Source organism: Anomalospiza imberbis, chromosome 1, assembly GCF_031753505.1.
Source record: "Anomalospiza imberbis isolate Cuckoo-Finch-1a 21T00152 chromosome 1, ASM3175350v1, whole genome shotgun sequence".
NCBI classification, from domain to species: Eukaryota; Metazoa; Chordata; class Aves; order Passeriformes; family Viduidae; genus Anomalospiza; species Anomalospiza imberbis.
This window is the reverse complement of record NC_089681.1, coordinates 145,615,406-145,627,621: the sequence shown is the minus strand read 5'-3', so window position 1 is coordinate 145,627,621 and position 12,216 is coordinate 145,615,406. Positions and strand designations below refer to the sequence as shown.

Here is a 12,216-nt window from a genome sequence, read left to right as displayed (position 1 = left end):
ATATCAAAAATTCTATCAGGAAAATACATAAGATAATGAAAAGAGGAAACTGTAAACAACACACCTTCCCCAAAACCAGAGGTGACATGAAAATCTTTGCAGGTAAACTTTCACCAATGAAAACAAGAAGAACACAAAATCATGTATCCCAAACTAATGATAGTTCTGTCCTGGGATACTTCTGTATTTATAAAAACGAACGCATATAAAAGACGCATGGTCTTTGCATGTGTTGAGGTCCAGCCCAGCAGAATCCCTTGCGGATTTCCACTGTGACCTTACGGTCGGGCTTGACCTTAAAGGTCTTTTCCAACCGAAATGATTCTGGCACGGAAATCGGCAGTGATGTTTGGGGTGGGCCAGGATGTTTAAGGAGGCGCCAGGACCTCGCCAGGACAAACACGGCACTGTCAAACCGAGCGCGTCCCCCAAAACAAAGGGAACAACCTCTGAACCCCGAGGCTCGGACAGACCGTACAGCGCAGGAGCTGCTTTGGTCACCTCCTGACGCTCCTTCGCCAAACGTGCCGCCCAGCTTTGCCCTATTACCGCTGCCATCAGCTATGCCGTGGCAAGCTCCATCCTACTCAAAAATAACCCGCGGGGAGCGGAGCCAGCGCGGCAGCGGCGCTTCCCGGGAAGCGGCGGCCGGGGCCTCTCCCCGAGCGCAGCCCGGCCCCGCACCCCCGGCACCCGCGGCGGCAGCGCGGCCACCCCCGCTCCCTCCGCGGGCAGCGCTGCCCGGCCCGGCCCGGCCCGGCCCGGCGGGATCCCCGCCCGAGGCTGCGGGAGCGGGGCGGCCCCTGGGGAGCGCCCGGCGGGGCGGGGGGAGCGCCCGCGCCCCCGGCGGGGAGAGGCCGCGGCGAAGGGAGAGCTGCCGGCGCCTGGGAACGGGCTCCCCCCGCCTTCCTCCGCCCGCTCCCTCCGTGTGTTTGTTGTGCTCCGGCACCGTCCCGCCGGCGCGTCCCTCCGTGCGGCGGCCGCTGACAGCTCCCCCCGCGCCGCCGAGAAACTCCTGCCTCAACTCTGCGGGTGCGCGGGGGGTGCGCGGGTGTCCTCCCCGCCGCCCGCCGAGAACCGTGTTTGCCTTCCCAAAAAGAGGAGGGGAAGGGGGGGGCATAACAGGGGAAAGCGACGAGGAACTACCGCCAGCGCACAGGGAGTACCCAGGCGACGCTGAACGCAGCCGAGCGTCCTGGAAGGGAACGGACCCAAAAAGAAGGGGGAAGGTGCAAAGGCAAGGGAAAAAGGAGGAAGAGGGTGGAGGGGGAAGAGCTAAAGAGAAACTCCGAAGAAGGAGGAGAAGAAAGGAATAGGGATGGTGAAAGAAAAGTGGAAAAGGGAGAGCAGGCGGAGGAAGACAAAGGTGAAAAAGGAGGAGGAGGAGGAGGGGAAAGTGCAAAGGGGAGAGGAGGAGAAGAAAGAAGGGCCCTTCTCAAAATGGCATTAGGCAGAGGGAGGGGGCGAGTAGCGAGTCTCCACTGACAGCTCTGCCTGCTCCTGGCCGCCTGCCCCGGCCCCTCTCTGCCTCGCACACACAAACGCTGAACTTACTTCTTTCTGGCTCTCTGGAAAGGGGAAGCGCCATCTTTGCGAGGCCGGCCCCTAGGTCTTTTGTCTGTGGCTGCTGCTGCTGCTGCTGGGGGGGGAGCTCCAGGCTCGGGGGGCTGCTGCTGCTGCTGAGGCGGCTCCACCACCGCCACCACCAGACTCTTGTCCTCCGTTGACATCCTAGTCAGCAGGACGAGAGAGACACATGGATGATGATGATGAGGATGAAGATGAGGATGGTGATGGGGATCCCGATGCTCCTCCTGCTCCCGCGGCTCCTCTCCTCCTCACCTCCGCCTCCTCCACCTCCGCCTCGCATCGCTGGCCTCAGCCGCCGCCGACCAGCACAGGTAGCAGGGGGAGCAGCATGGGGAGAGCAGGAGGAGGAGGAGGAGGAGGAGGGAAGGGGGGGGGGGGGGGGAGGCGAAGAGAAAGCGCAGAGGACGGAAGGAAGGGTCTCACACACAATAACACCCTCCCCGGGCTCGGCGGGGTCTGTCGGGGCTGGGGGAGGTGAAGAGAGCGAGCGACAGAGACGCGGCTGGTCCCGCCGCTGGGCGCCCCCGCTCAGAGGCCCCGGGCGCTGGCGGCGGCTCCGGCTGCTGCGCTGCCCGGCTGCGGCGGCCGCCGCTTCATTGTACCCTGGCCCTGCGCCCTCCCCCCGCGCAGAGCCCCCGGGGGCGGAGGAGGAGCGGGCGGCGGCGGCGGAGGCGGCGGGGGCCGAGGCCGAGCGGAGGAAGTTTTGACAGCTCCAGCTGTTGTGTGTGTCGAGGGGCTGAGTCCGGCCGGGCTCCGCGTCCCCTTCCCAGCCGGGCCGGGAGCAGGAAGTTTAACTTTGGGGAAAGAAGGAGGAGGAAGGGTGAAAAAGGGGGAGGAGGAAGGGGGAGGAGGAGGCGGCGCCCTGCCCCCTCCCCGCGGGGTGGAGAAGGGATCCCGGCGCTGCCCTGGTGTGTAACCCCCGCCTCCCCGACTCCCTTCCCCCCCGCCAGTGCGACACATAGACACAGCGACCGACCGCCCTCCTCCTCCTCCCCTGCCGCGGCCCCACACTGCGCCTGCCCCGCCCGCCCACCGCCCGTCCCCCGGCGCAGACACCCATCCGCCGCCTCGCCGACCTCACGGGCTGGGCTGGGGCCGCGCCGGGCTGCGGGGAAACCGCGGAGCGGGGCCCGGACGGGACGCGGCGCCACGGGGAGCTCCGCGCACCCCACCCCGGCCGCTGCCCCAGCGCTCCCCCACCCTCTCCCCGCCCTTATTATATATTTTTTTTTTTAATTTATCTCCCCGTGGCAAAGGAAAAGCCCCTTTGGATGCGAGCGGCCGCTCCGCGGCGGGGAGTCCCCGCCGCTCCCCGCACACGGGCTGCGCTCCGCAGGACGCGGCTCCGGGGGCAGCGCTCGGAGCCCGCCCCGGCGGCGCTCGCTCCCCCCGAGCCCCGCGGAGCCCCCGGGGAGGCGGCTGGAGCCCGGCGGCGGGAGCGCTCCCCTTCCCCCCGCCGCGCGTCTGCGGCTCGGGGCGGTGGAGGCGGGGGGAACCGCGGGCGCCCCGGGGGATGGGAAGGAGGGAGGGAGCAGAGTTCAGCGCTGTGTGCGAGGGAGACAAAGTCTGGGGAGCGTGGCCGCTTTCCAGCAGCTCCGGCTGGAACAGCTGCGGGCGCTCGGGGCGGGGGGGGGCTCCCCGGGCAGGGGCCCGGCTGGCTGGCTGCCTGCCCGCCCGGCTGCGGGGCGGGGTTAAGCCTCATTACACGGGATTTAACGTGTCCCGGAGGCCAGCGGGGACTCGGGCTCCGAGGGGAGGCGGGGGAGCGCCGCGGCCTCGCAGCCGGAGAGAAGTCCGGCCACGGGGCGAGGAAGCGGCCGCGCCCCCGGACTTTCCTCCCGGGCGCTGCCCCGACGCGCTCCGCCGCCCGCGGCGGGAGCGGCTCCAGCGGAGCGCGGCCGCCGGCCCGGGGCCCCCGCGCCGGGCACCGCCCCAAGGGCACCCCTGAGCCGCCCCCCGCGGGGCCCCAGCCCGGCCGCCTCTCCCTCCTTCCCTCCCTCCCTCCCTCCCGGGTACGGAGGGAGCGGGTTCGGGGCGCGGGTGCCGAATCACGAAACGGCGCGCACGGACAGAAGAGCTGCGCCGTGACTCGTGCTTGGCGGGCGGGTTCGGGAACTTCGCCGGACTTGCAGACGTGGTGGGGAGCGATAGCCCCAAGGGTGCGAGTAAACACTGCCCGGGAGCCCCGCACGGAGCGTGTTCCCAGTGGCTTTTGGGTTTCTGTTTGAATCTCCCTTGATAAAATGGTCTAGGGTATCACGCACGTACAAAGAGGGAAGGAGGAGCTGATGTTAGTCGCTGGTTCTTTTTTTAAAGTAAAAATAAAGCAATCCAGACCTTTTCACTGCTTTTCCTTCCCCAATTTTTTCACTTGTCAGCGTCAGAATACAAAATTAAATTGTATGCTTTGGCAAATACGACTTTTGCTGGCCTGGTTTCTTCACAACCATTTCATAACAAAACCTTTGTTGATTCATTTTCTAGGTTTGTGAGTAATTAATTAGACCTTTGTGACATTTTCATATAATGCAGGAAATACGTTAGAAAGTAACACATTTGTCTCCACTTACATAAGTATAAAATTATATGGAGCCATCCCTATTGTTTAACCATGCAAGGAGAACAGCTGGATTGTTGGTATGGCTTTCTTGGCCCTATCACTGAAAATGTACTCATTTATGCCAAATAAAAAGATACATCCTGAGTTAAATGTTTGTGTTATGAAGTCTGCAAATGACAGCATGGGTGTACTGCTCATACAGTTTCAGATACAGGATCTTAATGTGTTTACGTGTTGTCTGACAGAAGAAAGTGCCTTTGAATTTTGTTAACTCAGGCAAGTTAACGTAATTTAACTGAGAACATTTAATGCTATGGAGGCCCAGGCTTGGGTGGAGTAGAGAGAAGAAGGGGCAGGGAGAGGGAAGGGAAAGGCCACCAGCTCTGCACAGTGGGATCGCTGGTGTGGCATTTGCTGGAGTTGCCAGGTTGCCATCTGGTCTACTAAAAAAACATTGCCATCTCCTGAAACGCTGGCTGTGCGTGAGCGGACCCAGCGCACATGCGCCACGGCTTGGGTGAGCCTCGGCTGTGTCAGAGCCACTCTGCGTGTGCAAATTGACTGGAGCTGTGACACATGAGCACACCGTGGGCTCACATCAGCTGCTTGGTGCGTGGGGAATAGCTGCCACATCCCATGGCACAGACGTGTCTGGCGAAATCGCCGAGTTCCCTTGTCCGTGCATTGTTCATCCCCGTGCCCCCATGGAAACGTTTTTTAGTACCTTTGGATCACCTGCGAGTGGTTGAGCTTTGGGGTGTGTGTCTTCTACAACAATGTGTAACTCAATTTCTTTTCCTCCTTTTGTTTTTTGTTAATACATTAATGATGTGTATATGTAGCTACCACAACATAAAGCGGGAGTGGAGGCTGGACGAAGTCAGCGTTGGCGTAGTGTGGTCTAGCACAGGAGAGAATTAGGGACTTAGCCTATGAGTCCTGCTGCTGTCTCCTGACGTGTCCGAGCACAGCTGGGCAGGTCTGTGCAGTGAGCAGCTGCAGCCACTGCTGGGGCAATCGAAGGCGTGAAGAGCTGTGCAGGGCTCCGAGACACTCGTGAGCAGGAACCTGAGGCGGAGATGGAATTGGAGGAAACTGTATTTGCTGGCGTTATCTGTCACTCGGAGAAGGCAGAGGGACGAGCTGGGAGACGTGTCACCACACATAAATCCAGTGTGGGAGTGCTTTGTTGATTCAGGATATTTGAACAGTTCTGTCAGGAAAATTTTTATGTTTATACCTTGGCCACACTAACCACCTATTATAAATTTTCGCTGTCTGGAAAACACACGCTTTTGCAGCAAATATATAATATTGAATGAGCAGGTTTTCTGCTTTACTGAATGTTAAGAGATCCTCTAGTTCCTTGTAAACTAACTCAGGTGAGCTGACACACCTGCTTTTTTTTAAACTTTCGAGGGCAGGCAGTGTTGGAACTTTCAACTAGAATTTTATATTGTAGCCTTCCTTAAACATTTCTGTAGTTTTGGAATTGTTTCTGAAATGTAAGTGAGATCCTTGCAGTTCTGATTTAAAAAGGCATGCTAGTGGTTTTAACTTCAAAACATCCTAAATTGTCCCAATGTGCTTAAAAACAAATACTTTCATAAGAGAAGAAGTTGAAGACAGGATGTTGTCTTAAATCAGCTAGTTAAGGAAAATTATTCTGTTACAATTAAAGGAAAATGACAACTGGAATGTAAATATAATTTTGTCTTTTTATAAAGTGGCGTATGGAACATAAATAATAAGAAAATTATTCTGGATTATATCAGGAATGGGATCCAGATACTTTCTGGTTTATGACATTAATTCAGAGCTCTGCCAGTTTAATGATCATCCATCACTCCACATAAACCAAATAAAAGTTTAATTTTTGTTTTCTTCGCACTTGTGTTCCCATTGCAGAAACATCCAAGTTATCACAAAAGCTGCATTTAAGCTACATCAGCAACATGCTAACATTTCAAATGTTCAGTATATTGGACCACTTTGTCTTACCCTGTGCTAAATTGATAATTGACTGTGTTCAACATCTGCTTACTTCAGTGTGCTGCTCTGAAAACTGCAGACAGTTTGGTGCTGCTCACATCCCATATGGTTCTCCTTGTAGCAAACTTCAGGATGAAGGTGGAGGGGCAGCTGAGTGCAGCAACCACATCAGCTGCCTGTGATATTTATTTTACATCTGCATTTATATTCACCCAGGTAGTCCAGAAATAGCCAAATTACTGGATTTTTTTTTCAGTAATAAAAACTAAGACCAGGATAATTTAAAAGAGTTCTAGACAAAGCCTAAATCAAGTGACAAAATCAGGATTACATCATACAAATACGTGACTTCGGGTTAATTTGTACTAAACTTGGCTGGGCTACAAAAAATGTTAGCATATGCTAATTGTCGTATGCTAACCAATGTGTTGTGGAAGCCTAGTTTTGAACTTGAAGTGTTTGTTTCTTCTTTTCATCAGTTTTGCTTACTGTCATCTCATGGATCTGCCTTACTTCAGGCAGCAGCACAGCCTGGGTAGTGGGTATGACACACACACCCTTCCTTGAGCACTGGGGACTTTCCCAGCAGTTTGGGGAGATGCTTTTTGCTGCCATGGTGGGGCAAAAGTCTCACTTCTCGTCCTGAGCAGCATTCCCAGCTGGAGAATTCCAGTTACCAGGGGCTCTGGAGCAGTGCACATAGTGTAGAGGTCCAGTTTGCCTAGAGTCCATCTAACGCCTCTCTTTGGAGGCATTCACAGCCCACGAGGAAAAACCATTTAATTCTAGTTGATGTTTTCTCACCTGCTCCCCCACCATGAAATATCCTGATTTCTTTGGACAACAAAGAATGGATCCAGAGTTTGTAGGAACGTAGGGCTAACACAGTCCAGGCTCCCCATCCCTGCCATTTCCCCATCCCTGCCATTTCCCCATCCCTGCCATTTCCCCATCCCTTCCTGCTCCCCATCCCTGCCTGCTCCCCATCCCTCTCTGCTCCCCATCCCTGCCATTTCCCCATCCCTCTCTGCTCCCCATCCCTGCCTGCTCCCCATCCATCTCTGCTCCCCATCCCTGCCAGCTCCCCATCCCTGCCTGCTCCCCATCCCTCTCTGCTCCCCATCCCTGCCTGCTCCCCATCCCTGCCAGTTCCCCATGCCTGCCAGTTCCCCATCCCTGCCATTTCCCCATCCCTGTCATTTCCCTATCCCTGCCTGCTCCCCATCCCTGCCAGTTCCCCATCCATCTCTGCTCCCCATCCCTGCCTCCTCCCCATCCCTGCTCCCCATCCCTGCTAGGTCCCTATCCCTGCCTGCTCCCCATCCCTGCCATTTCCCCATCCCTGCCTGCTCCCCATCCATCTCTGCTCCCCATCCCTGCCTGCTCCCCATCCCTGCCTGCTCCCTATCTCTGCTCCCCATCCCTGCCAGCTCCCCATCCATCTCTGCTCCCCATCCCTGCCTGCTCCCCATCCCTGCCTGCTCCCTATCTCTGCTCCCCATCCCTGCCTGCTCCCCATCCATCTCTGCTCCCCATCCCTGCCAGCTCCCCATCCCTGCCTGCTCCCCATCTCTGCTCCCCATCCCTGCCAGCTCCCCATCCCTGCCAGCTCCCCATCCCTGCCTGCTCCCCATCCATCTCTGCTCCCTATCCCTGCCTCCTCCCCATCCCTGCTCCCCATCCCTGCTAGGTCCCTATCCCTGCCTGCTCCCCATCCCTGCCATTTCCCCATCCCTGCCTGCTCCCCATCCCTGCCAGTTCCCCATCCGTGCCATTTCCCCATCCCTGCCTGCTCCCCATCCCTGCCTGCTCCCCATCCCTGCCAGCTCCCCATCCCTGCCAGCTCCCCATCCCTGCCAGCTCCCCATCCCTGCCAGTTCCCCATCCCTGCCTGCTCCCCATCCCTGCCAGTTCCCCATCCCTGCCTGCTCCCCATCCCTGCCAGCTCCCCATCCATCTCTGCTCCCCATCCCTGCCAGCTCCCCATCCATCTCTGCTCCCCATCCCTGCCAGCTCCCCATCCATCTCTGCTCCCCATCCCTGCCAGCTCCCCATCCCTGCCTGCTGCCCCTGACCAGTTCGGTGTTGCTGAAGGCAGCAGTGCCCACGCTGTGATGGATGTGCTGCCTCACACCTTTACACCTCAGCCTCACCAAACCCTAAGGCCTTTTCATCATATTAAGCTCCTTTGACTGGGCTAATGTGACTGAGAAACACACCTTTTTTATCCATTAAGATGAGGCCAAAAATGTTAAGTGCTCACGATGCAAGCCCCTGGGGCTTGTCTATATATCGAGTTATTACACATGGAGGCTTTTATCTTCATAAAAAAATGTTCTTTTTCTGCACGCCAGAGTGTGAATTTAAAACCAGTGGTTGTAGTACAACCCTCATGCAGACTCACTCATCCTCACATCTTCTGGCTTTTTTTTTTCTTCTTTTTTTTTTTTTTTTAGATTAAGTCTACTTTCTTTATATTTTCTTTAGATTAAGTCTACTTAATTTATTTATGTGAAATCAAAAAAGGTACTCGGAGTGAGTTTGTCCACATGAGGAATTATGCTTGCCTACCTCTGGTAGTAGCATTAATAATACCTTCCTATATGGAGAAGCTTTGTCTATTAGGAATGTTAATTTTGCACATGTTTGCACTAATTTGCATTTGAATCATCCTATTTTTACAAGTGGTAGCTGAGGCACTCTACTGAAATTCATTAAGTTATTCCAAACTGAGGCCATGATCCTGGGGATGCTAAATTAAGCAGATAAGTAACTAGATGCATAAATAGGTTCACTGAAGACAACTACCTCCTGATTAAAGTTTGTTCTGTCTTTAAACACTTGCAGAAATATTTAAATTCTTCCTAAACTTGCAATTTATATAGTGTTTTCTTAGGAGATACAATTAATTGGGCTATGTTATGTTGTATTTTTTTTGCACCCCTGTAAAGTCACATAAATACCTACAAGTTACTTAGGAACTCCTGTTCCATTCTCTGTGAATTCTTGTCTAGTTTACACATTTATGAAACTGTAACTTTATAAACTTTAGTATTCTTTTATTTATCTATGCTGTGGTGGGCAGCAGAGAAATAATATTTTGTGACACACTATGAATTGCATGGGGGTTTTAATGCAAAAAGGTAGAATGCTAATAGTTTGAGGAAAATCAAATTAGTACGTGCCAAGCAGTGCAGAAAGATGGAAAAACCCCAGAGCCAGCAGCAAGAACCCAGGGCAGTAGCTCTTGGGACTTTATCATGCAGAAAGTTAAATAAATCTCTGAGCAGTGTTTGCTGTTTGCAGGAGTGGTGCGTTACACTCAGATTACCTGACAGAAATAATACAAACCTGGCCACGAAATGGGGAAAAGGATTTGTTGGTGTGCAGTCATATATTGGGTTTTTATTCTGTGTTTTGCACAGAACCCCGTGCACAGGGGTCGTGGTTCCTTATCTGAGATCCTGGGTGCTATGATAATAGGAATTTAAATACTGTTTCTGGAAATAAGCTTGACATAGATTGCCAGTTTTGCAAGGAAATAATCTCTGCCCCACATTCAGTAGAGTTGTTACAATGTGGGAGAGGCCTTGGGTTGTAGTGAGGTAAACACTTGGACAGAGGTGCCCAATCCTGTTTCCAGCTGTTTACTTCAATAACATTGTGTGTCTGAGTAAGAAGGGCAGCATTTGGCCTTTGGTTTTTGGAGTTAATTGCAGACAATTAATGGGGACATGTTACATACATGGGTTCCAGAACAGAATTCAATCCTTCACTTCTTTAATAACTAAGTTTTTAAACCAATTAGCTACATACCCCTATGGAAACAATAGCAGAGCCTTCACAGCCAAGACTAAAGATCTAAATTACATATATAATAAAGGTTGTGCATGTGTTTTCTGGCTGAGAACCATGTTATATTTCAGCCTCAAGCAAAAATTTTCTCCAAGCCGTAGTCCCTCAACAAAAACACACTTTTTAATGAAAATCCTGACACCACCTTAATTACAGTGCAGCAAACATTACCATCATAATCCCATTTCATCCTTAGGCAAGGAGAGCATCCCTGGGGGCCTGGCTGCTAGTGACCAGTTTTACAGAAACAACCTTTTCCCCAGTGCATTTTTTAATTTAACCTGTGCTGTGCTGCTCGGGGGGAAGATGCATGTGGAGCTGCTCATGCTCATCTCCCCACGCTCCCTGCAGCTCTCCTGGTACTCCTGGAGGAGCAGCCAGCCCTGGCCCTGGAGGATCAAGCAGTACCCAGGGATGCCCAGCCTGCAGCCACCTCTTTGGCTTCCCCACGCTTTTGCCCGTCTGCCGTGGGAGCCCAGCAGGAGCCAAAGTTCATGTCCAGCACGTGTGTACCGCAGGGGATTCACCCTGACACTTTCCAGCATCCCCCAGGCTGTCTTTCTGGTTCATCCTGTGCCCAGAGACAATCCCCCCCTTTTTTGCTGGCTGCCACACTTCAGTAAAATCCTTGCTTTGGATCCAGTGGTGCAGGGGGGAAGGCTCTCCCAGTGGCAGCCCCAGTCCAGGTGGGTGAGGACAGAGCTGTTTGGAAAGCAGGGCTGTGCCGTGCCCAGCGGTGATGTGTTCATTTGAAGCAGCCTTCAGTGTCTCCAGGCTTTCACAGTGGTTGGGTGGGTAAGTAAAATGTGATTAGTTTCTCATTACTATGTCAAGTCAGTGCATATATTTTGTGTGGGGACTGCAATATTGGCAGGACAAGTTTGCAAGGTTGTGTGAAGCTGGGATATTTTCCTACCAGAAATTCCTACCATAATATATCTATGTACATGTATAAACACAAGGGGTAATACTTGTGGTTCTTACATTTTTTTTTCTCCTGCCTTTTTAAATCAAAGTAATAAATCTGTATGATCAAAAGAGTTGGAATAATCAATCTCTCCAAATTGATCTGAAAATCCTAGTTAAAGGCTAGAGGGAAATTAAACATGAGGTTTTTTGTTCTCTCTACAGCATTGTCAAGTACAGTACAGTTTTCTATTCTGGAACTCCTAAAGTATGCACTCCTATGTACTCCTATGTACAGAGTAAAATCATGCATCTGAGATACCGTCTCTAAAAGCAAGCCAAAGCCCTGGGTCTGCTGGGAGGACGTTTCTGTTATCCTGTTCCCTTCTATTTAGGTTCTCATATGGTGTTAATCACCATGGTATCTTACAGCTTTGTAAAAATATAGTGCACCATATGTGATAAATCACTAATATTAAGAATGAAGATGCTGGAGAAAAATACTCTTCCCAAATCTAAAGCAGAAGACGTGCAGTAATGGACATACCCAGACAAGCAGCCTGAGTAAAAGGAGCATGAATACAAGAGATGGGGTCAGAATCATTCCTAAGGTGATAGATAATATTTCATCCAGTGCTTGTGAGTGTGAATGGCACTCTCACTCTTTTCTTCCCCAACCTGTGCTACAGCTCACTGAAGCACAGGGACTATGTCCAAGCCATCTTCTGTTCCCTCTTTTGCACAGCAGTCCAGTGTCTGCTTTGTAGTGTTCAGGGCATCAGTCAAAAGAAGATAATTTGCCAAAAAAACACAAAGTAAGCTCGTGCATTTGTTGCTAATTAGGTGCACACATAATTGCAGTCCAAACATAAAGCAAAATGAGGGACTGTACTTCCATTGGAAAGAATGCACTAGGAGTGGTCATAAATTATCCCCCCAACTGGTAATCTCAGTTACATATTTTCTCATGTTTTTTTTCATTTCCCACTTAGTTCCAGCCAGATCTGTTTTCTATTTATATTGTCAAGTGTCAACACATAAATCATTTTCTCTGTTGTATCCCTCACTACTACATTCTTTTGTCTTGATAGAACAGCAGAAGTAATTATATTTATAAATGGAATGCCTGTTTTGCCTAAGTACTGCATATAATTCCCCTCTGTAAGAGGGATTTTTATAATTCCTCTAAAAATGTCTTGGCAAGGATCAACCCACCAGTTGGTAGTGTGGATCCAGCCTTTAGGAACAGAACTGGGGATTCTGATCCCTTTGGCCAAGAGGCAGGAGGGCACCACAGAAAAAATGCTCTTGTT

General features: G+C 52.3%; 1 protein-coding gene across 12 annotated transcripts in view; it reads right to left on the bottom strand.

Moving 5' to 3' along the window:
- The window catches only part of KMT2C (lysine methyltransferase 2C), a 191,397-nt gene extending 188,906 nt beyond the window's left edge, over positions 1-2,491 (bottom strand). For 11 of the 12 annotated variants that reach the window (XM_068174817.1, XM_068174796.1, XM_068174807.1 and 8 more), the window contains exon 1: positions 1,555-1,740. In XM_068174817.1, coding sequence (XP_068030918.1) covers positions 1,555-1,730 — 176 coding nt within the window. In that variant the 5' untranslated portion in view covers positions 1,731-1,740. Of the gene's footprint in view, positions 1-1,554; positions 1,741-1,842 lie in introns of those variants that run through there. The other variant, XM_068174789.1, reaches the window with a different exon arrangement.
- Between the last annotated feature and the right edge of the window lie 9,725 nt (positions 2,492-12,216).